This window comes from Pantherophis guttatus, chromosome 4 (genome assembly GCF_059756535.1).
Source record: "Pantherophis guttatus breed Tessera chromosome 4, ASM5975653v1, whole genome shotgun sequence".
NCBI classification, from domain to species: domain Eukaryota; kingdom Metazoa; phylum Chordata; class Lepidosauria; order Squamata; family Colubridae; genus Pantherophis; species Pantherophis guttatus.
Genome location: NC_142066.1, coordinates 65,185,863 through 65,212,000, shown reverse-complemented (window position 1 = coordinate 65,212,000; position 26,138 = coordinate 65,185,863). Strand labels below are relative to the sequence as shown.

The following is a 26,138-nucleotide window of genomic DNA, read 5'->3' as shown; positions in this document are numbered from 1 at the left end:
TGTTTTATTCCTGTTATCCTTAAATTGATTTTATTTAATTTCTATAGCCACCCATCTCAATCAATGACTCTTGGCATTTTAGAATACAAAAATTGTTACCCTAGGTTCTTTTCCTGTTTATTCCCTAGATTATTTATACCTTTTAGGTATTTTTAATTTAATCACTTTTTTTACTAATCCTATAATTTTTGTATAGCTTTAACAATATTTTTATGTCCTGCTTTGTTGAAAAGCATGATATTTGGCCTCCTTGTAGTTTTAATGGGTCTCTGACCACGTAATAAACTTGTTATGGTTATAAATTGCTTATGACTTTAATGGAATAACGAAAAACAGGAGAAGAGAGCTATTATAGAGCACTTTACAAACTTTCCTTAATGTAATGTTCCCTTTTCCGGGCAAGAACGCCCACACTGCAATTAAGTATTTCATTTAGGCCTTCTCCTCTGACGTCGAACTCGATGCTCGTTCTGTACTTTTTTTCTGCTATAAGCAAGAAAAGGAGAAGGTGGGAGGAATGCGGTCGGAGCCTCGTGACGGAATTGCCCAATCATGAAATGACCTTGCTCTCTAGCTAAATTATTTTGTATTAGTCAGTGTCTGGCAAGAAAGAAAGGTTGCTATCCTGTCTGTCGCGCAGGAGGGAGGTTCTGAAAAAGTGGGAGGGTTTTGGATGCGGCGCCCGAGGGTTGTGTTTGTTTCTACGAGCTGCTTGCGAGGGGAGGAGAAGATTGTGGTATTTGGACGGGACAATGGCGGCGCTAGCAGTCTCTTTTCGGAGGTTGTTACAGGCCTTCCTTGCAAGTTTTTGCTGTTCAGTTGCTTTGACGATGACAACTGCAACTGGATTGCTTCTGTTCCTTCTTCCTGAAGCAGCAACGGGTGAGTCGCGTATGATACTTAAAAATGAGCCAGGTTGGGAGCAACTGGGCCGGTCCAATCTGTTCCCTTTAAGGAATATGGCGCTTCTTCAGCCGCCCAGGACTAAGAGCGTCGGGGAACAGAGTGTGATGAGGTGGTCGATGGAGGGAGAGTGAGCGTTTCATCGACAAGGAACCGCTACGGCGGCAGACTGGACAATAGCTGCTGAAAAGCAATTTAACGGCTTTCTTTAAGCATAATTGTAGCGGATGGAGTTATACAGTCTTTTCGTTCTATCATTCCATTCTCTGCCCGAAGCAGGCGAGCAAACAAAAGGTCATCGACAAGAGCTCGCCCTTTCCGTTTTCTTAAAAAATGAATCCCATAAAATGAAAATTTAGAATGCTCCTTTTCTAGAGCATGGACGAAATGCATCATATCAATGTTATGTGTTTGCGCAATTCAGCATGGAACATTGCTGTTACATTCGTAGAAACTCTACCATCTGGAATAAATCTTGTGCAGGCAAGGAGAGCCCCGAATTCCTCTTTGTATCTTCTCCTCCGTCTTGCAGGATAGGGCAGATGCTATTTGTTTATTAATATAGACGTACTTCCTATCTAAGAACCGACTGTGGGAATTACAGAGTCTGAGTTTGATTTCTTTATCAACTCACTGTCAAAGTTGTTAGATATCTGGCATCAAACGTTGCCTTCAGCTTCTTGCAATGTTTAATACATTTCCTCAAAGTATTACAAACATTAGTGGTGCCTGTAATCTGTATCGCATTTTAATTGTTTATTGAGTTCATACACCACCCACCTCACTGATAAGAATGATTTCAATATTTATATTAATTCCCCCAAAGTTTTGATATTTGGCAATTTAACAATTAACCAGTTGTTCATACATTGTTGTTAATGCAGAAAGCTTGCAAGATAACACTTAGTATGTTATTAGGCAATGGTAAATTTATATTTTAGTTTAGTTTAGTTTTTAGATAGAAGAGAAGAAGAGAAGAGTTGGAAGGGACCTTGGAGGTCTTCTAGTCCAACTCCCTGCTTAGGCAGGAAACCCTACACCACTTCAGACAAATGGTTATCCAACATCATCTTAAAATCTTCCAGTGTTGAAGCATTCACAACTTCTGGAGGCAAGTTGTTCCACTGATTAATTGTTCTAACTGTCAGGAAATTTCTTCTTAGTTCTAAGTTGCTTCTCTCCTTGATTAATTTCCACCCATTGCTTCTTGTCCTACCCTCAGGTGCTTTGGAGAATAGTTAGACTCCCTCTTCTTTGTAGCAACCCCTGAGATATTGGAACACTGCTATCATGTCCCCCCTAGCCCTTCTTTTCAGTAAACTAGACGTACCTAGTTCATGCAACCGTTCTTCATATGTTTTAGCTTTCAGTCCCCTAATCACTTTGTTGCTCTTCTCTATACTCTATACTGTATATTCTCTATACATTGTGATGACCAAAACTGAATGCAGTGTCCAAAGTGTGGCCTTACCAAAGCATTATAAAGTGTATTAACACTTCATGTGATCTTGATTCTATCCCTCTATTTATGCAGCCTAGAACTGTGTTGGCTTTTTTGGCAGCTGCTGCACACTGCTGGCTCATATTTAAATGGTTGTCCACTAGGACTCCAAGATCCCTCTCACAGTTACTACTATGTACTACAGATATACTGTATCTGTGCATTTTGTTTTTCTTCCCTAAATGTAGAATCTTACTTTTTTCATCATTGAATTTCATTTTGTTAGATAGCGGCCAATGTTCAAATCTGTCAAGATCCTTTTGTATCTTAAGCCTATCTTCTGGAGTGTTGGCTATTTCTGCCAGCTTGGTGTCATCTGCAAATTTGATGAGTTCCTCATATATCCCTCATATAAATGAATGTTGTTTTAACCGTTCAGTCGGGTCTGACTGCACTCAAGTGCTCTCCATGCTATCTTGTCAAACAGATAGTTTGGTTTCTTTCAATTGTTGGATGGTCAACTTTGAATCAGATTTAATGCTATCAAGTCATCACTTTGTTTGTTTGCCTCTTCCACTTGTTCCACTAACCATTCCTAGCATCATTGCCTTCTCCAATGAATTTGCAGGCATGACATGGCCAAAGTAAATGATGTAGTCTTACGATTTTCACTTCTAGTGATTATTTGGGCTTTCTATGATATGCATGATAGTTTATGATCAGCACCACAGTTCAAAGGTGTCACTTCTTTTTTGATCAGCCCTTTATTAGTGTCCACTTCTCATACCATACATCATTATAGGGAAGACTATTGCTGTAATTAGCCTGATTTTTTGTATTTATATCAATATCTCTGTTTTTCCAGATTTTATTCATGTTAACCATTGTAGTGCGACCTAAGATTATCCTGCATTTGATTTCAGGAATAGAACTGCCATTGTGAACAATTTTGGATCCAACAAAGATAAATTCTCGAATTAATTCAATTTCCTCCTTGTTGATTTTAAACATCTGATGTCCATCTGCAACTGTTATCATTATCCTGATATTAAGACTAATTATTCTGCATTCTAATTATATGTAATTTTCTTAAAGAATACTAAGCATCATTACTAAAGATAGTTCTTTATCAAACTTTTTATACATTATTTGAAGGCGGATGAGTACTTGTCTAAGTATTGGATTTGCTGACATTGCTCTTCGCTTTTTCTCTCTTTTATGATAGCACTTAGACTTATATACGACTTTACAATGCTTTATAGCCCTCTCTAAGTGGTTTACAGAGTCAGCATATTGCCCCCAACAATTTGGGTCCTCATTTTATCCACCTAGGAAGGATAGAAGGATGGTTCAACCTTGAGCCTGGTGAGATTTGAACTGCCAAATTGCAGGCAGCTGGCAGTACTACACTCTAACCACTGCACCACCGTGGCTCATGATAACTTCACAAACCTAATATAAAATCACTGTTCCTATACATATATATAATACATCCTCAAATCAATTTTAGTGGTCTATAGTATGAAAACTAACTTTTACAATTAAGATTATAAATCTACTTGGATATCCCCAATTTGATAAGGAAAAAATAAAAATTGTAATTCATTTCTTCAAAATGTTATCACTTATAAAAAATTAAATTTGAAACATAGTTTTGAGATCTGTATGATCATAATGTCATAAATATCTGCCTGATATCAGTTTATAATCATCTCTTAAACTTTTATTGCAATAGTAACAAAATTTTAGGCTTTAAGAATGGATATAATATTGTCAAGAAAAATGTTCCTTGATTTTAATTGATACAGAAAAGAAAAGTTAAAAGAAAAAGGGGAGAGAGCAGGGAAAAAGCAAAATTGGGAATGAAAAAAAAAATAACTTTCACTTTCTTTGATACAGATAAAAGTATAAAATACAATGAATCTTTGAAGTATCATGAATTTTAGCATATAGTAATTCTATAATTATTAAATCCCAATATTAAAGTTTTGATTTTTTTTCAGTTTTAAGCAAACAAATCAAAAAGTGGTTTTTATGTAGAAACTAAGTTAGATAAAGTCTTTTAATCAATGGAGTCAATTTTGCCATCTCCACCAGCTCCATTAATTTTATCATCCATTCTTCCGTTGTACACATTGTGAGTCCTTTCATCACTGCATATAAAGAAGCCTTCCTGCTGTACATAAGAAAATTCCATGTTTTTTTTTTTTTTCGAATTATCGCACAAGCCTAAAAGAAAACCCCTGGTTTGGAGAATTGTTTGAATTAAAATAAATATTTTAAAGGGAAAATAATGCTATTTTAGTGAAAATTACAATTGTTGGGAGAAACAATAAAAAAGATACCTTAAAATTTTCAGAAAATATTAAAAAGGGAACACTGGTGAGGAATTAAATTTTATTACCTGGGGTTTAATCTTAATTTGTGTCCAACATAAACTACGGAACAAGCAATAAAAAGAATAATTACAACTGGAACTTAAGCTAAAGGAACAGGTGTTGATTGTAAAGATAAAGGCTTGTAAAGGATAATAACATACTGTAACATTTTTGAACAATGAATTTTCTGAGTTTCTTTAGATAAATCTTTGAGCTTTTGATGATTATGATAGATCTCTTCAAACTGAAAACAAATATAATTTCAGAATGACTATATCATCGCAGTCAAATGGTTATCCAGCCTACTCTTGAAAACCTCCAGTATCTCCTGTAACTGGAAGACAAGCTATTCCATTGATTAATAGTTCTCGCTATCAGTAATTTTTCTCCTTAATTCTAGATTGAATATCTCTTTAACAAGCTTCCACTCATTGCTTCTTGTCTTGTCCTTTGGTGCTTTGGAGAATAAGCTGATCCTGTTTTCTCTATGATAGCCTTTTAAATACTGGAAGACAGGTATCATGCCACCCTAATTCTTCTCTTTGATAGGCTAGACATAACTAGTTCTCTCAACTATACTATACTAAAAAAATTCTGTGATGTGGACTTAGAGACATTAATTATCAATTGCAAACCATTCTATTCTCCATGACAGTTCTAATTTCCCCTTATTGCTGTGTGTGTTTCCCCACAAGCTTGTGTAAACAATGCATTATGAACTCTTGCTGAACAGATGTGGGCTGAAGTTAAACACCCAGATTCACTTCCCATTATTTTAGGAGATTCTAACAAAGCCAATTTAAGGAAAGAGCTACCAAAATATTTTCAGCATGTCAATTGTCTCATAAGAGGCAAGAATACTTTAGACCATTGCTATTATCGGTCTTTACCACGAGCAGCTGTGGGATACTCTGATCATTGCATGTTTCACCTTGTACCTGCTTAAGACAAAGATTTAAAACCATGAAACCGACAATTAAATCAGTGAGGACTTGGACTGAGGAGGCAAAGCTATAGCAACAGGCTTGCCTTGACTGCATTGATTGGAATATTTTTGAAGATACCACTACAGACTTGGATGAACTTATAGATACTGTAACATCATATGTTAGTTTTTGTGAAGACTGATGTGCGCCAACCAGAAACCTGCAAATATACAGTAACAATAAGGTTCACAGCTAAACTTAAGTAGCTACATCGTACCTACAGAAAAAGCAGTAGAATGCTATACAATCAGGCCAGAAATATATTAACAAGGGAGGTCAGAACAGCAAAAAGAAGCTACTCTGAAAAGCTAAGGAATCCGTTTTCAACAAATGAACAAGCAAAAGTGGAAAACCCTTAAAAATATCACTGGTTACAACAAACCTCCTTCCCATGCTGAAGGAAATCAACAACTGGCAGATGACCTGAATGTGTTTTACTGTAGGTTTGAGACAGTAGTTAAATCCACTTACCTTCGCTACCGGTTCGGGAACGGGAGTGCACAGGAGCATGCATAGAGGGTAAAAAACGGGTTTAATGACATCCCGGCAGGTGGGCGGAGCCTCTCGCTGCCAGCACTACTGGTTCGTACGAGCCAGATAGATTCAGCTGGATTTCACCACTGGTTTGAGAGAAAACTACTGCCACCCATCTCTGGCATGCAAGGATGTGTTTTGTCATCCTTATAGCATTCCAAAAAGAATATTTCTTCTCACAATATTGGAAATTGCAGCTTTGCTCTCAGCAGAAATTGCACTGTGGAAATGTTTCCAAACTCTAGATGTTGGCCTTACCATTTTACTGAGAAGAGGAAAAGAAAAACCAATTTACTGACCAGACTATAGATGTAACATTATGCTATGTTGATGGAGAACATTAATAGGAATCATTTAAGGATTACAAAAGAGAAACTAATTTGTTAGACAAATCTACCCTCTTACCTGTCAGTTAAGGCCTGAATGGAGGACAGAAACTATCATCATAAGGATGTCAAACTGAACTGAAAAAAACTGAACTTTGATGTTATACATGTTGATGGCAGCAAGACTACTCTACACAAAGAAATGGAAGGTCACCTCGATCCCCACAATGGACAAATGGCTGCAAAAATTGATGGACTTAGCAGAGATGGCTAAATTAACTGCTTTGATCAAAGAAAAAAAAATACAAATACTTTTATTTCTACTTGGAAACCACATCTAGATTTTGTGCTTGAGGTAGAAAAAGTGAAAATTTGATTTTAGGTTTCACCATTTATTTGTTATTATACAAATGGCTAGTTTAAACTCTTCTGTAAAAGTAAAAAGTTGAGGTTTGATTATTGCACTGAAGGGAGTTGGAAGTCAATGCCTTTTCTTTCTTTTTCCCTATTTCTTTCTCCCACTTTTCCCTTTTCCCTTCCCTATTTTTCCTATTATTTACTTTTGTATTTTCTTTGTATTCTACATTGTAAACTAATAAAATGGTTATAAAAACATAATGTTACCAGGTTCTGCATAGCAGCACTTAAAATCTGCTAAAAAATTATCTCTACCATAAACCAGTTTCAAACCTATTGAGGTTTGTCATTCTAGAGCAGGGGTGTCAAACTCAAGGCCTGCGGGCCAGATTCGGCCCATGGGGTGCTTAAATCTGGCCTGTGGGGCCAGCCTGCAAATATCAAAGTGCCTTGGCCCGGCCAAAACGGGCAGCGTGCGGCCCCTGTGTGGCCTGTTTTTGGTCTCCCAAGCCTCCTGTAGCACTCTGTTGGCCAAAAACGGGCCATGCATTGCAAGGTCTCTGCAGGGCCCTTTTTTGGCCAGCAGAGTGGTGCTGGAGGCCATGGAGGGTCAAAACGAAGTGCCCCCCCTTTTGGCCAGTAAAATGCTGTAGGAGGCCATTCAGGCTGAAAACGGGGCCCCATTTTGGCCAGCAGGATGCTGCAGGAGGTGTCTGTCCTGTCTGCCCCCCCAATCCCCTCCACCGGCCCACAGAGGAGAGCTACAATGCTGATCCGGCCCTTGAAGAAATCCAGTATGACATCCCTGTTCTAGAGTATTTTGTAATATAATAGTAGTTTGCCATGCTCCCTACACTCATCTACTGCTTCTAACCCTTTTTTTAGATGCTTATTTTTTATATTGTTTAGCTTTTTATGTATAATTTTTTGTTTTGATGTACTTTTTATGCTTTTCAAACTTTTGTGCCCTATTTTTCCTATGCTGACTGTAATGAAGATTTGATTTGATTTTGTTCCCTCAAATTCAAATTATGCATGTGCTATTAGAAAATTAGCTTTTTGAGAATTACACTTCAGCAGAAGTTTGTAAAGCCATTAAAAAAGACAAAAATAAGGAAAATGCCTGGACAAGATGGTTTATTGATTCTCACACACACACATACATACACACGCACAAAGAGACACATGAATATGTACACATATAGGTATAGGGATCTATTTCTCAATCTATAGATTTCAATTTACCATTCTTTGAATGTTAATAGTAATGTAGTTAATACTAAAGAAAAACGTGTGGAACGGGTGAAATGCTTCTGGTTTGCTCTGGTTTGGGCGAACTGCTAGTGATAAAAACTATCTGTTCGAATGAACCGGTAGTAAAAAAAAAGCTACTGGTTTAGGTGAACTGGTAGTTGGCTACCGGTTTGGTTGAACTGGCAGTTTAAAAAGGAAACAGGATTTCCGACGATCAGCTGTGCAGCAGGGTTTAGCTTTGCTAGAAAGCAGGAAATCCTGCTTTCTAGCAAAGCTAAATTGCGCACCACAGTTGATCCCCCCTTCGCTGTTCTACTTACCTTCCCAAGCTTCCTTTTGGCATACACTGTGCATATGCGTGCACATAGCGCGCACCAAAAGGAGGCTTGGAAAAGTAAGTAGAACAGGAGGGGGGGGATCAGCTGTGCAGTGCTAGAAAGCAGGAAATCCTGCTTTCTAGCAAAGCTTGATCCCACACCCTCCTGCTTCTACTTATCTTCCCAAGCCTCCTTTTTCTACGTATGTGCACGTAGCGTGCATTTAGTGCACAGTGCACATGCACAGCCAGAAAACTGGTAGCAAACCGGTTTGGGTTTCACCATTGGTTTGGAATATTGTTTTTTTCCTATTAAATTATTTTTTTCCCCTATTAAATGACCAGAACTGTGATAGAAGGAGTTTTCATGTGAAAACACGTTGAGCCATTTTGTCTCTGAGTCTAGAGACTTTCAATAGAATATAGCTATTTACGAAATAGATTTGAGTTTAATGCCTTTTTGGAGTTTAATACCGTTATTTAATTTGATACTATTTAACTATTTAAAATATCACTAATATTAAACATTTTTCTTTTAAACAGCCTTGCAATGTTTTTGTCTTCATTGTACAAAAGAGAACTTTACATGTACAACAGATGGGCTCTGTCTTACTTCAGTGACACGGAATAGAAACAAAATTCAACGCAATAGTATGTGTCTTGCAGAAGTTGATCTTTTTCCCAGAGACAGGCCATTTGTTTGTGCTATTTCAACAAGTGAAGGAGGAATTACAGTGCCTCATTGCTGTGATAGAGACTTCTGCAATAAAATAGATCTCCCAATTCCAACACCAGGTAATCTTTTGTTTTACTAGCAGAAAATGGATAGCTGAGAGAATTTGCTATAATCAAACATATCTATAAAGCCCAATTTTATTGTCTTTCATTTTACATAGTACCAAGTTCTCAATATACTATTTAACTAATGAGTTCCTTGTTTTATCTTTTGTGCTCCCTTTTTACATTCTTAGGTCCTGTAACAGGGAAATTTTCTTCTACACTAGGACCGGTGGAATTAGCTGCTGCCATTGCTGGGCCAGTTTGTTTTCTTTGTATTTCACTTATGTTGATTCTTTATATCTGCCATAATCGTACATTCATACACCATCGAGTTCCAAGTGAAGAAGATCCTTCAATGGAGCGACCATTTATATCTGAGGGAACTACTTTAAAAGATTTAATTTATGATATGACCACTTCGGGATCAGGATCAGGTAATAAGCTCTCATATTCTAGTAAATGATTTTTAAAAAGTTATACTGTTAATAGTGCTATGGACACATAGAAACTTGCTATATTATGAGGAGAATTTTTTAAAATAAATATTTAAAAATTTAGCTGTAAGCTTTTTTTTTTTTGGTTGAGAGTTTCATTTGTTATGCCAATAAGAAATTTTTATTTTGTTCATAGAGACTTTTGCATCTTATATTGTCAAATGGAAAAGGAAATCCCTTTCTTGATTAACTTTCATATCAGAATAAAAAAATATTTCAAGCTTAAGTTTTATGGTACTTTCAAGTTTAATGCCCTGTTGTAGGTAAAGCCCTAACCTAAACATAGTTTATCCTTAAAATTTATAACACATGGGTAATCCTCACTTAACAACAATAATTGGGATTGCAATTCTGTTGCTAAGCAATTCTGTTGCTAAGCAATGTGGTTGTAAAGCACAAAGTTATGTGATCACACCACTTAGTTACCACAATACAGGCAGTCCCTGTTGCTCTCATTCAGCAGAAAGCATGGATCATTAACAAGGACCAACTTTCTGCTGATTTCCACCAATCAATATCATTTGAGAAGATGGCAGGAAGTCCTAGGTATCTCATAAGCAGGCCAGCAGAAAGGTAAATGGTTGCTTCCAGATGAGAGAGAGTATACATGTCTGTAGTAGGGTGTGCAAGCTTGTTTGATCTAAAGGTGGCTGCAGTTGGGTGAGGCAGGATGTAGATTGTTGCAGGGATGTGTGCGATTTTGGATCGGGGATTGCTACCAGATGGGAGAGACTTATTAGAACAACTTGCAAACTTCCTGGCAGCTTTCCCATTGACTTGGTTGTGGAAAGTGGCAAGGAAGGTGGCAAATAACTATCACATAACTCATAATGGCATTGCAACCAATGTGTGAACGAGTTGCCAAGCCCACAGATCACAGTCAATTATGGGGCTATACTACAGCCAGAACTTCAAGAACCAATTGTAAATAGTACTCATTCAGCACCACTACAACTTCAAACAGTTGCTGAACAAGTGGTTACTAAGCAAGGACTACTTATTAATATATTTATCTTTACATTGCAATTTTCTTTCTGGAACTCGGGGCAGTATACATAGAGCTCTTTCCTCTTGTTTTGCCCCATAACAATCCTTTTTGGGCTAGTGGAAATGATTAGCCCACAGTCATCTTTCAAGGTTTTCTATGGCTAAAGATAGATTAGGACCTTTAGCCCAACTTTTAACTACCATGTTGCATTGGTTGTCATGTATTTTGAATACTATAAAGAAACCAAGCAGGTGTCCTTGGAGAAACAAGGCATTGATAATAGTTGCAAAAACATGCTCAAAAGAGACAGTGAAAGCATACAAAAGAGCTAAGCTGACATAATTCACTACATGTGTTCCCTGGTTTATATGCACTCATTCAGCAACCATTCAATGTTACAGTGGCACTTACAGTGGACTTATAACTGGACCTAGAAAATCCAGTCATCATTACATTCCTACAATTATCATAGTGAGGATGTCTAGCTTGCAATTGCAAATGTTGCAGCTAACCAGTCACAAGATTGTCGTTTGCAGCTTCCCACAAGCAAAATCACTGGAGAAACTGTTAGAAAAGGTCACAAGTTTCTCCCACCATTTTGCCTTCCAAGGAGTTTGCTGTGGAATACAAGTTATTGTACTCTGTAGCACCTCCTGCTCACCCTGATTCTGTCATATAGCCTGCCAGCAGCAACACATTTCCTTACTTGTGGCCTCCGGTGGCCTTTCCATGGATTCCACCAGCCTGTCTGCATCCATAGCACTTTCCCATAGTCTCTGCTGGCCCACCTGTATCCATAGCATCCACCTGTCGCCCTCATTGAGCCAACCACAATCCTCTTCCTGCAGCTTCTCCGTACTCCTTCCCTGGGACTCTCATCTCTCCCTGCTTAATGATCTGTTTAGTCCTGGAATTGTGACAGCAATCATGACTGTCAGAATTGCTGTTAGTAAGTGATACCACATTTCACTCTACAAACACATGTGACAGCAATCGCAGTGCCAACAGCTGTTGAAATCTGAGAATCTATAGAATATAAGAGGAGAGGAGTAAAAAAAACCAGTTCAAGCTAATATCAATAAAATGTAGTTCTATCCAGACTTGTGGAATATATTTCCTTGCCTGGTCTATTTCAAAGGACAAACAGGTATGTACAAAGATTTGGTTAGATCCCAATTGGAAAATTATTTCAGCTTTAAACAGATTTTGTGACTCACTTAATTGATTTAGATTACACATTCAAATATTAGTGGAAATGTAGTAAGATTCTTTAGAGATAACAGCTTCTTAGATATGGGAGTGATTAAAAAATTGTGGAAGTATTTGTGTATTTATAGCAAATGCAATAGCATAATATTGGAGATTAATACAGTCAAAGAGCTGCCCAAAAGAATTTATTATTGTTACTGGAAATTAAACTATTATTTGAAGTTGCCTTTTTTTTAACAAAGCAGAATTGGTCTTTATTTATGACCAAAGGGAAAGTATAGCCAATTAGAATTAGTAATAGCTAGAGGCTTTAAAGTCTTTTGATAGGAGGAAAAGCCTTGTAGATCAAAACCTGGATTGATTAATTGGTCCTTTATCACTGATCAGAAAACTTTTTTTTAGGTTTGCCATTACTTGTTCAGAGAACAATTGCACGAACAATTGTACTACAAGAAAGTATTGGAAAAGGTCGCTTTGGAGAAGTCTGGCGAGGAAAATGGAGAGGAGAAGAAGTTGCAGTAAAAATATTCTCTTCAAGAGAAGAACGCTCATGGTTTCGTGAAGCTGAAATCTATCAAACAGTTATGCTCCGTCATGAGAATATTCTTGGATTTATAGCTGCAGACAATAAAGGTTGTCACAATCCAAAAATATTTTGCTTATCATATACAGTCACTTGTTATTATATACAGGTAGTCCTCAAATTACAACCACAATTGAGCCCAATATTTTGGTTGTTAAGCAAGTCAGTTGTTAAGTGAGCTGTGCCCCATTTTTGTGTTCTTTTTGCCATAGTTTTTATTTTATTTTATTTTTTGCTTTAATTTATATGCCGTCCTTCTCCGGAGACTCAGGGTGGCTTACAATGCGTTAAGCAATAGCCTTCATACTTTTGTATATTTATACAAAGTCATCTTATTGCCCCCACAATCTGGGTCCTCATTTCACCTACCTTTGAAAGGATGGAAGGCTGAGTCAACCTTGAGCCTGGTGAGATTTGAATTTGCAGTAATTGCAAGCAGTTGTTAAGCAAATCATTGCAGTTGTTAAATTGTATTTGTTAAGCGAATCTGGTTTCCTCATTGTCTTTTCATGTCAGAAGCCAGGTGGAAGGGTCCTAAATGGTGATCACATGATCTCAGGATGCTGCAATCATGATAAATACATGCCATTTGCCAAGCACCTGAATTTTGATAATGTGACCATGGGAATATTACATTGGTCATAAGTGAGAGTCGGACATAAGTCACTTTTTTGGTGCCATTATAACTGAACAGCCACTAAATAAATAATTATAAGTTGAGGATTTTTGTCAATGAGAAATATTAATGACATAATATCTAAACATACTCAAAAAATTGGGAAAGTTATAATTTTCATGAAAAACGAAATTGTAATGGCTCTGTGTTTATGTTCAAATCTGTTTTAAATGCTTATATTAAGTATCTCTTACTCTCCCAAATTGGGTGTTCTCCTTTTATGTCAAATTTAACAGTCAGAATTCCTCAACAAGCATGGCCATTGTAGAAAATTTTAAGAGTTGAAACCCATATCAATGACAATTGCCAAGCCTGGGAAATCTTTATCTGGAATAAATGTGTTCAGCAAAGTGATAGCATGAGGGGAAAAACCTTATCTTTGTGTCTAGTTGTTTTGGCAACTTGCAGTGTTGCAGTATTTGGCAACTTGTAGTTGCAGTGCCCTATAGCGAGGTCCCAAGGGAAGGAACTGAAAACCTGTTTATATCCAAGATGTGAAGAGTCTGTAGGTATTTTCTCAGCTCTCCTTCTGACCTGCACAATATTCTATGGAAGGCAGCTGGTTGCTATTGTTTCTTCTGCAGTCCTAGCTATCCATTGGAGTCTGTACCTATCCTGTTTGATTGCTGTACCAAACTAGACAATTATAGAAATATTAATATAGTATTTCTAATATAGAAATACTAATGGCAGAGTCAATAATTCCTCTGTAAAACTCTATCAACAGCTCTTGGAGCAGTCTGAACTTCTTGAATTGACACAGGAAGAACATTCTTTGTTGTGCCATTTTAATGATGATTCTAATGTTAGTGTCCATTTCAAATCCTGGAAAATTATAGAACTTCTAGAACCCCAAAACCTGAAGGATCTACTCTGATACTGTGCTGTCGAATATAGTAAGAGATGGTAGAATAGAAGGGCTCCTCCTAAAATCCACTCTCATCTCTACAGTTTTAAGCATGTTCAGCTCCAGATTGTTCCAGATGCACCACAGGGCCAGTTGTTCAACTTCCTGTCTATTGGCAGACTCATCACCAACTTTTATGAGACCAACGACTGTTTTATCATTTGCAAACTTAAATAATTTAACAGAGAGATCTCTAGATACAGAGTTGTTTTTCCAATATTTTGTTTATTTTGTTCCCTTAATTTTAATTGTTCCTTTTCTGTTTTGATTTGCAGATAATGGTACATGGACACAACTCTGGCTAGTGTCAGATTATCATGAGCATGGTTCTCTTTTTGATTATTTGAACAGGTACACTGTTACTGTAGAGGGAATGATAAAGCTAGCATTGTCAACTGCTAGTGGACTTGCACATCTTCACATGGAGATTGTTGGCACACAAGGTAACTTAATCCCAATGTTTGTTTCAGTTGTTAATGTACATCTTCTCTCAGTAGTATGCATTTTGAAATCATTTTAATCATTTCCATTGCAATTTAATTTGATTTAACATTTAATTTATGTGATTTATGTTTAGATTAAAAAAATAATTGTATCGACAATACTTTTGGAATATCTACTAATTAAAGTTTATAGTGGGAAACACCCCTCCTCACTATTTCCCTCTTATTATAGTTTTTCCTCCTGAACCCATAGGAGCACCAATTTAATGAATATTCCTTCTGAAAGTTCTTATTCTTTTTTCTAACTTTTAATCATCTATTCTAAAATAAGTTTTTCTATATACTTTTACCAGGTGAGCTACCATGTTGTACTGGAGACACATAGTAAAAATAGTGAGAGGCAAACCAGATTTTTAAAAAAATCAAATAAATCTAGTAAAAGAATAGTAAATCTACTGTAGTCTAGTATATTTATTTTAGCTAAAATTAAGATTTTCCAAACTAAGGTAATCTCTCAGATTCCTTATGGCTCCTAAATTTACTCTTTTTTTGAAAATTAACATTCTTAGAACCATTAATTTGAGACCTATGGATAATTCCAAAATGCCATCTTACATGTAGAAACATGTAAGACAACAAGCATGGTCTTGTTGTATGATAGAGCATGATTTCTTCTAATTACCTTTTGACTCATGTTAATTCTATTTCCTATAGGTTTGGCCCATTAGCATGTAGAGATCATTTTAAAAAAACCTAGATAAAATTCATATATAGGATTCTGAGATTCTATATAGAAAGTCTGTGCCTATTAGGTTTTTATAATGTTAGAACTGCCCTCAAAACAATGAATTTGGTATATAGATCTCCAATCAAATTTAAGAAAAGTGCCATACCCCAATATTGATCATATTTTTCTGAAAAGATTTGTGCCAGCCTCCTGTTTATCATCCATTACAATTCTGAAATTCTATAAGCACTCACTTTAGCCAAGCTGGATGCATTGCCTGCAGCAGTCCTTTGTATCTTCAGTTAGGTCTATGTGGTAAAACTACAGACAGTTTAAGAGAAACTCTTAAGCGAGATTCTATATTGCTGCTTTCTATACAATGATTCATTAATTCTATGTTGAAGAAACATCTGCATAGGGAGTGTTCTTTCCATTTAATGTTTCTTCTTTCTGAAAAAGGCTCAAAATATCTTCCCATTCATCCAATTTTGGATTACCATTGACCAATAAACTGCATCATTAATTAAGTTTTTATTTTTTTAATAATACTGTATTTAATTTCCTCTATTTTATTATATCTTCTCTTAATAATAATAAGTGTCTGGGTCTGATCAGGGTAGTGCAATTCTGTCCATATCTAAGGATGACAAACATTTGACTCTTGGGGCTCCATTGACTCTGCAAGGGTTCAGTTGAAGTCTGTTGTTCCTCCATCCAGAGCCCTACTACCTTCAGGCATCGCATTAGAGCAGCCACAGTATTACTCAGGTCACCATGTGTAGCAATATACTGTATTTTAAGAAATTATAGTTAATTCACATTATTTGTGAATTTTATGTTATGAAATTTGAATTAGATTCAAAAATAGTTGTTAATCTCAGGTGACCATCTATATTTTATCCCATCACTTTTAGACTTTTTATTAGAACCACTGGGTAATTTTGAGAATATGAATTTATTGCCTAAATAAGTTTCTTTTTTGTAGTGCTTAAATATGCAGAAGCTCTATCTTTTTTCAGATACTAACATTCTGATTAATTGTAATTCTTTTAAAACAGGAATTCCTAAATTCTTATAATCAACTTCCTTTCAATGTAGCCTTGCTTAAAAACCCAAACACCAAAATGAACAATGAAATAATAATGAAACTTTGGAGAACATAGTTTATTCTAACAATGTAATTAAAATATTCTTATATCTCCCCTGGACTCCATCTGCATCTCAAGGGAGGTACACCTTATAGTTTGGAAACCTTGTTTTAAAGCTTGTTTATCTTCATTTAATAATTCCTGATATATTGTTATAATTTTAACAAATCTGAATTTTAATATATAATAAGAAATTTATTTTAATTTAATTGCCATCGTCTTTATCACCTTTAATTGAGGATTTAGATAGATTTTTCTCTATTATGATCTGTCTCTAGCATGGACTTTTAGGTCTTCCAGTGGGGCAGCATAATGTTCTTCTATCTTACTTCTGATTACCGTATTTTTCGGAGTATAAAACACCTTTTTATCTCGCAAAAGGGGGTGAAAATTTAGGTGCGTCTTATATACCGAATGTAGGCCTGCCCACCCATTGGCTCCCACCCTTTGACCTGTGCCTCCAGCAGTTACCTCCTTGCAAGCAAACAGCAAGAAAAAACAGCTCCTTTCAGCTTCAGCATAGATTAATTAGCACAAGTTGATTAGATCGGCCTCCCGACTCTCAGCTGATTTGTCTCAGATGTTCTGCGCAGGGCTCTGCCGCTTGCTGGAGCAGATTTTTTTCCCTAGCTATGCTGAAAAACGAAACTGAAAGTAAAGCAGGCTCTTTGCTCCAACGTGGCAAAATGAGACAGAGATTTTGTTTTCCTCACCAAAAAAGGTAGGTGCAAACAATGGGAAATTTAGGGCAAAAGAGGAGAGTTTTTAAAACACACACAAAAAAAAGCAAAAATAAAAATGGGAAAGGAGAAAAAGAAAAAGAAATGAAAGAGAAAGATGTTATACATATTTAGAATTGAAATATAAATAGTAGTAAGAAATAAATGGGAAATCATGATTGTAAAAATGAAATAAATAATAATTGGAATATTTTTCTATATGGGCAAAAGTTTGGATTATTGGGAGAGTTTAAGATGTGAAAATGAGTAACATAAGGGGAAATCTCTATTTAACTAGGGAATTGTAATAATTGAGATACTATTATTTGTATATTGTGTTGAAAGCAGAAATAGTTAAGTTGTGGTTTGGAGGAATATATGGGGGAAATTATTTGGTTTATTATTATTGGTAAATATAATTAATTGATTTGTAAGAAATTGGATTGCATGGAAATAATTGGAATATTCATGTTCATATTGATTAATATACAAAAAAGATAGTTATATAACTAATTGATTTATATTAAAATGTTGAATTTGTATTAAACAATTGTAATATTACATAATTAACCAATGTGAGGATGGATATAAAAATAGATAGACAATGGGAAGGGGTATAATATAGAATAGAAGGGGAAAATTGAATTTGATTAAGATTAAAGATGAGAATGAAGGGTAATATTGGTTTTTTAAAAAAATAGACGAGGAATAAATATGGCAAAAAGGAAATATAGAAATTGTAAATTTAATTGAAATGACTAAACACTTTAAATTTGTGAACCAGCCAAATACTCTGTTCAAAGAAAATATATTGTATGTTTGTACGTGTGTTTGTCTAAAAAATAAAAAAACCTCTTTTTTAAAAAAAAAACAACCAAAAAAGGTAGGTGCATCTTATGCTCCGAAAAATACGGTATCCTCTTTTCTTTTCCTTCAGTCTTTCCCAGCATTAGAGTGTTATGTGGAGAATTTTGTTTTTATATAGTGTGTGTTCAGAGGAATAATTTGAGCTCCATCATCAGAAATAATAATTATTTGCTGAATGTTATCAAGAAAAGATTGGACAATTGTTTATGTGGGATGGAGTAAGGATCCACAGGCAGAAGACCTCTAGGGTCCCTTCCAGCCCTGTTACTTTATGAGCATCATTTTTTGTGCCTTGAGTTAAAATTCAGGTTGATATAGTTAATTATATTAATAGTGCTTCTGTGTGTTTTAATTTCAGGTAAACCAGCTATAGCTCATAGAGACTTGAAATCAAAAAACATATTGGTAAAGAAAAATGGAACATGTTGCATTGCTGATTTAGGTCTGGCAGTAAGACATGATTCAGCTACAGATACAATAGATATTGCACCAAATCACAGAGTGGGAACAAAGAGGTAAACTGATGCTTTTTTAATGGAATATTTTACATAATCCAAACTGAAGATAAACTAAACAGTAGATGTTAAAGTTAGTTATTCCTACAGCAATAGGAGAAAGTGTGTTGAACCCATTATAATCTTGCTGTAATGTGACCTATAGTGTGATCAGAACTTCTAAGTCCTTTTAAAAGATAAAAAGATTCTGGTTGCATATTTCACAAACTTTCTCTTACTACTACGTTATGAAAACCAGTATAATAAAATGTCCTCATATTGAACATGGATTTGGATTTACACAAATAAGTATGAACTCATTTGAAAATTACTGTTTATCATCCTAACTTATTGAATATAAGTCATTAAAACTATAAACACATTGCTGCATGCTCACAAATGAGAGAAAATAATATACTTTGCCTTATTCTTTCTTTCTTTATTCTTCTTCAGTAAATGTCCCAGAACTGCTGAGTAGTGCCTTCTCTTTAAGAGTGAAGGCATAAGTGATTGAAAGGTGACCCTCTTCTCCACAGATCAATAAATAAAATGGAGAAGAAAGATATATCTTTGGATTTGTATTTTTCTATCATTCTTGCTAACCTATTAATATGTAATCTTTTAATCTTGGAAATTCATGTAAATATTAATGAGGAATCAAGTTTCTAGTTAAATGTATGAGCCTTGTTTTAACCAATGACAGATAAACTTTTATCTGAAATATATTGTATTACTTTAGTTTCCAGATGAAGTCGTATGTGCAACAATACAATTCCAGTGTAGTTTTCTCTGACAAATGAGTTTTCTGTATGGAAGAGTTTTATGTCAGAAAAAGACCTTCATCTGCAGCCTGATACTGTGAAAATCAATTATTTTCTCTAATCTATTAGTTATTCATCTCGCTCAATGCTTTATTTTTCCAGAAATCTTACAGCAGATTCTATTCAGTCACAGAAATAATTAAAACATAATATTATATGTGAAGTAGCCCTGCTAAGTGGCAGCAGATAGCCAAACCTGACTGGTCTCTAGCTTTTCTCAACTCAAATAGCACAACAGTAGCTATTGTTCAAAATGATGTACAGGCATCTGTTTCCTTGTGGATGGGTAGGAATTATTTGCAATAACTTATAAATAGCCAACAATTCTAAATAGCTATTATTTATTTAATTTATTAATTTATGTGCTGCCCATCTCACTGTCACAGTGACTGAGTAGCTTACAAAATGATTATAATATAAAACAATTAGAGAGATTAAATAAAGACTAAAAACCAAGATAACAGGCTACTTTTCTTGGACCTCGCCAGCCAAAATTCTTTCATAGATGGAATCTGAAGTAGACATCTTCCACTGGAGCAAGTGGAACAGGCCAATGCATCTCCTCAGGTAACCTTGGATTCATTCCCTAAAGGGCTTTAGAGGTGTTAACCAACAACTCAGATTAGACTCAGAAACAGACTAGCATCGAGTGCAGCTCACTCATTGTTATATATGCCACCTGAGGGGCCTCTATAAATATTCTTGCCGTTGCATTCTATACTAGTTGTAGCTTCTGAATATTCTTCAGGAATAGCCCCACGTAGAATGCATTACAGTAATCCAAATGAGAGATGACCAGAGCATAAGTGACTCTGCGCAGGATTTCATGATCCAGGAAAGGGTGCAATTAGGGCACAACATGAAGTTGAACAAAGGTAATTCCAGACTCTACTGTCACCTACTTTTTTATATTTTTATTTGTTTCAATTTCTATACCGCCCTTCTCCAAATAGGACTCAGGGCGATGAACAGCCAAAGTAAAAAACAGGACATACAAAATTTAAAAACAGTTTAAAATAATTAGATATTTTGGCCGTAAATTAAAACAACCCAATTTAAAATCAATTTAAAATTTAACTCAAGCCAGCCCAGCTAGTTGAAATAAATACTCTTTGAATAGGAGATGTGAGTCCAGGAGAACTCACAAATTGTGCCTAAAATCTATCTGAGGTAGCAGATAGGTACCATTCATAACTAAGGATGATAAACTCCCGGGTCCTTTGAACCTTTCAACTGAAGCCTGTTGTCCCCCATCCAAACCTCCACAGTCTCCAGGCACTGCAAGTGGGCAGCTGCAGTATCACTTGGGTCACCTGAGGTGGAGCTATAAAATATTAGGGTCATTCTTGAGATGAACAGGAATGAGACAGTTTTAAAATTTTAACCCAGTTAGAGAAAGGCAGATTATTATCATTTCACAGCCAAAGTACATTTCTCCCCATATAAGAAAGGAAAGTGAATGTTTGATCCCAGATCCCAAACAGCAGTGAATGTACATCACCAAGCCAGAATTGCTGCCTTATTTGTGATTTCTTAGCTATTTGGGAATAGTTATTGTCAGTAGATTAATACTCTCAAAACAGTCCTGGATAGATATATACGATTCTGATTTTATAAATCAAAGTTTTTAAAAGTTGTGATGTGGACTTAGTAGAAATTACGACTTCAAAATCAGTGATAAATTATTGTGAATTACTATGCTTAACTTAGCCTGCAATAACTTGTTTAGTTTTCCAATTTAAAGTTTTTTTAAAAGGAAAACTTGTGGATTTCATTTGAGTAGCTAGTAATAAATAAAGGTCAAGGTCAAGGTTCCCCTCGCACATATGTGCTAGTCGTTCCCGACTCTAGGGGTGGTGCTCATCTCTGTTTCAAAGCCGAAGAGCCAGCGCTGTCAGAAGACGTCTCCGTGGTCATGTGACCGGCATGACTAAACGCTAAAGGTGCATGGAACACTGTTACCTTCCCACCAAAGGTGCTCTCTATTTTTCTACTTGCATTTTTTATGTCTTTCGAACTGCTAGGTTGGCAGAAGCTGGGACAAGTAATGGGAGTTCACCCTGTTACGCAGCACTAGGGATTCGAACTGCTGACCTTTTGATCAAGAAGCTCAGCGTCTTAGCCACTGAGCCACCATGTCCCTAGTAATAAATAGTATACAGTATAAAGTTCAGATGATTACTTTGTAGAATTGAAAAAGTGCTTACAGCTGCTTATGATGGCTTTAAAAAATAAAATTAAATAATGTTCAAGCAGCATTGCTGTATAATACATATTGGTCTTTATATTCATAGGTACATGGCTCCTGAAGTACTTGATGATTCGATAAACATGAAGCATTTTGAATCTTTCAAAAGAGCAGATATTTATGCAATGGGACTAGTGTTTTGGGAAATAGCTCGTCGATGTTCAATTGGTGGTAGGTTCAAAAAAAACCCAACCTATTAACTTCAATCAGTATCAGAAATGAAGCTTAAATTATATATTGGTTTATATATTTCAGGAATCCATGAAGATTATCAGTTACCATATTACGACCTTGTCCCTTCTGATCCTTCAGTTGAGGAAATGAGAAGAATTGTTTGTGAACAGAAGCTACGACCCAATACTCCAAATAGATGGCAAAGTTGTGAGGTAGATTCTTTTCTTTAGATAAGTTTTAGAATACTTTTAAAAATAAATCATTTTTTTTTAAAAAAATACTTTGATTTTAGAATTTGAATTGAAAGAAATATGAATGTCAGGACAGTTTTGTTTGATTATGGACTCGTATTTGTATTTATGGATAAATGTACTTAAAAATTTTTTTTGCTATGATATCAGTGGCTCACAAAATATTTTCTGTTTTATTTATTTGCAGGCATTACGAGTAATGGCCAAGATTATGCGAGAATGCTGGTATGCTAATGGTGCAGCTAGACTAACAGCTTTACGGATAAAGAAAACTCTGTCACAACTCAGTCAGCAAGAAGGAATAAAAATGTGATTTAGGAAATAGTGTTCAAGAAAACAATTTGAACACCAATATGTGCACCTGGCTTGTACATTAAACATTGTTCTACCTCACTGAGGGAACAGAAGAATATTGCTGCCTTTTATACAATAAGATAATCAGTTATTAGTCCAGGATTTCTCTAGATGCAGTAAACTGTTGTACAGAATCTTAATTATTTTTTTGAAAGTCACATTGGTATCTATTATGTTCCAAACAAAAAAAAAATAAGCTTGAGAGTGGAACTTATGTATGCCATGTATGGTGCTCAAGGACAATAGGAAAGATATGATAATGATGGTACGCTGTATATTGTCATATTGTTTTATTCTGATATTAAGATGCTATTATTGAATGCCTTTCATTGAAACTTACATGACCTTATTTCATCTGGAACACACATGCAATTTATGCAATACTTTGTATTATATGTCTATCGTTTACATCATATCATAACTTGCCTTTATAACCATTGTAATGCATAAGTGCCATTTTTAAATTATCTTGATGCTGTTCATTAGGATATACAAAGTCTTGGTCCTTGTGAAATGACAGTAAATCTGTATTTAATCTGCTGGCTTCTACATACTTTGATATTACCAAATTTTTGGATTTCCAAGGCAGCATTGCCAAGTTTCTGCTAATTGGGAATTCTAATTTACAGGATGGTACCATGTTGGATGGTACCAGACTGATTGGCTACAGGATGATTTCACACTCATGCATGAATTTCTTTTTATGAAATATTTTTTCTCTAGAGCATAGAAACTGAAGTATGCAGATTAATTATATGCTATTCCTATACTTTATATATAACAGTGAACAGGGGTATCAAATATGGAGCTCTGAAAAAGCTTTACCTGTAAAAAATACTTGTGTTTTTTTTACATTCAGTATGAACACTAACCTCTTAAAATAAACCCTCTTAAATATTCTGAAAAAATATTTTCAGAAAAAAAAATCATTGTTATTTCTGTGCAATGAAAACTTCTTTGCTAAAATTTGATCATTGCTAAATGTTTTTCTGGGGATGATCCATGTAGAAAAATGTGGTCTGTTAATAATCTTACTGGACTTATTCTGTATGCGCCAAAAAGGAATTTCCTAGTATCTAGAGTTGTTTATGTGGATTTGGTCAATACACAATTCTTAATGTTGGCTTTCATTGACTGATAATGAACTTTGGAGAAATGAAGAAGCTAAGTATAGACATTATCTTCCAGTCATGCCCACCCCACTCATGCCAGCAGAGATCTACTGCAGATCCCATTGGTCAAAGAACTCCAGCTGACGAGATCTGGAAGAGCTTTCTCTGCTCACATGCCCATTGGAACAGCCTGCCTCTTGGGATAAGATCTGCCCGCAGCCTCCTATGATTCCATACGAGTCTAAAGATCTGGGTCTAAAAGTTGGCCTGAGGACCCAATGGGGGAGTACCACACTGGAGATGGCTACTCAACCTTGGCAAGGAGAAAACATCTACCCTAAGGAAGTCTATCTATTGGAAAAGAAATACATAATACACTGGGTTGAACAGAAGATGGGAGGAACCTTTTCTGTCCCCATCCTGGTCAAAATTAAAAAGCAGATGGCAGCAGTGAAAGTTCTTAAAAGTGTGCTCCTTTTCGTCAATAATATTTTAAGAGTCCTAGAAACTGTTTAACTTCAGTTTAGATAAACATCTTTTCTAATAAAATTCTCTAAACAACTAGCTTGATAAGATTCTTTTCAAAGATGGTACCCTTGTTTAATGGACCAAGGTAGTCCAGCATTCAACTATTTTATATGGCAAAGATAATACTGAAATTGTTTTATCGTCATAGTAATTGGAAGATAACATGCAGATTTGGTCATCTTTTCAGATTCTACTGATTACCAATTAATTTAAGTTAAAAATAATGGAAAACTTAAAAAATCGTTAATTTAAAAAAGATTTTAAGGGTCCTATACCCCTACTAATATTCCACAAGTATTGGATCTTTATAATTTATTTCCTTTATATACACAGATATAAAATACATTCTTTTGACTCCTACTGTTGCTGCATTGCTAACCTAAATGTTTACACAGTAGATATTAGATAAGGTTGTAATTTTGCTGTTTAGTAATATTTAAAATTATAGAGATACTGATCATATCAGATTGCTTACAAAATGATTTTAAGGAACAATATCCCATAATTCGAAAAAATCTTAAGTTTAGGTTTAGGCTCACTTGGATCAAGTTCAACTCCTTATTCTTTATTTAATTTATTCCATTTCTTTCCAATGACTCCCTAACACTCTGCCGATCCAAATTCTCATTTTCACTGAAGTTACATGAATAGTAACAAACATCTGTTTTAACAAGCTTTGGTCTAGTTGCCATGATTTAATCTTTTAATATACTTTTGGCCTGAATGATTGAATCTTCATTTACATAATGATCTGGAGAAATAATCAAATACTTAAAAATTAAGAATTTTACTAAATACTTCAATTGCTGCCCATCTTTTAATTTTTCACAAACCTATATAAAAATGGTTGTTCTAAAAATGAATTGCAACCCAAGCTCCATGAATTCATTTAGCCTATTTGTATTGTACTAAAACAATACAAATTAAAACAGCTTCAGAAGTATCTTTATATTTTTAAAATACTGCTTTAATCAAATTACCTCATGACAAAATATATTTACCTCTATATTTAATGTTTCTCAAAATTATGAAGCTTGAGTATTTTGTTTCTCTTAATGTGTCTTAAAGTATGATATTGTTCTGATCAATCTGCAACATTGCTGATATTTGGCTAGCTCTAATTCAAAGTACTCTGCTACTTGGAATTCTTGCTAAAATAGGCTTTTTTGTTGAGTTTCCTATTGGAAGGCCACCTAATATATTCTGGACAGAAGGATCCACATAATGGCCTAATGCAAGTTTTAATGGGCATATGCAGAGAGTAGTATCTGCACAATTAAGCAGACAATAGATTAGCTGGTTGATGGCTTTTTTGTCCAAATTGCTCATTTTTTATTTTTTGATAGTTTTGGTAGTTTTTCAAGAACTTTTCAAGGTAAAGACATTCTTAACAGATTGATGCATTTTGAGAATCTGTATAAATATCAATTTTAAGTCTTCATTTCTCTATAATTTTTGATTATGTATTTGAAGAGTATACAATTTGGAAATGTACAGTAAATTGTTGATTATTATTAAGTGCTAACATTAAGTAGAAAATAACAAAGCAGTGACATTTTTCTTTTTCCCGTCCTTCATTTTAGAATTTTGTTTGAAAAAACTATTGTTTAAATATTATGGATTAACATTATACGTTGTCCCATTACATTTTCTGGTTCTGAAAAATGAGGACAAAATATTGAATTAATAGTTTGTTGAAGAATTTCGCAGTTACCTAAAGTTTTTGAAGCAATTTTATGGTTTAAAGTACTTTAAATGTTATGTAGTGCTTTTTTAAAATGAAACTTGCAATGGACATAATGTACCAAGGACACCTGCTGCTTTTATACTATAAAATAAAGTATAGCTGAAGTAGATGTCATTCCAATTTCAGTTATATTTTACATGAATTTTTCAGCAAAATCTAGATTGAACTCATTCAAGTTTGAGTTTAATAGATTTATGTGGAAAGAAAATATTTTGAGCACAATCCTGTTTGTTTCTTGATCAGTCAGCTTTGCACGTTTGCAGCATTTTTTGTATCTTAGTTTTACATTTAAGACTTATAAGACATTCTATTATATGAATTTTCAGTGTAACCAATGCTGAAATATTTTGAAATAAATTTAGACATCAATCAA

General features: G+C 35.1%; 1 protein-coding gene across 1 annotated transcript; it reads left to right on the top strand.

Moving 5' to 3' along the window:
- The first annotated feature begins 472 nt into the window (after window positions 1–472).
- Window positions 473–26,138, top strand: TGFBR1 (transforming growth factor beta receptor 1). Its single transcript, XM_034416373.3, has 9 exons — window positions 473–882; window positions 9,039–9,290; window positions 9,467–9,709; window positions 12,369–12,599; window positions 14,408–14,575; window positions 18,395–18,551; window positions 21,646–21,770; window positions 21,855–21,985; window positions 22,212–26,138. Exons 1-9 carry the CDS (start codon window positions 753–755, stop codon window positions 22,335–22,337), a joined length of 1,563 nt encoding a protein of 520 aa, XP_034272264.1. The 5' UTR covers window positions 473–752; the 3' UTR covers window positions 22,338–26,138.

Coding starts and splice junctions, on each gene's coding strand:
- TGFBR1 (XM_034416373.3), top strand. CDS start 753: ATGGCGGCGCTAGCAGTCTCTTTTCGGAGGTTGTTACAGGCCTTCCTT. Junction 9,291..9,466: donor TCTCCCAATTCCAACACCAG/GTAATCTTTTGT, acceptor TTACATTCTTAG/GTCCTGTAACAGGGAAATTT. Junction 14,576..18,394: donor GGAGATTGTTGGCACACAAG/GTAACTTAATCC, acceptor TTTTAATTTCAG/GTAAACCAGCTATAGCTCAT.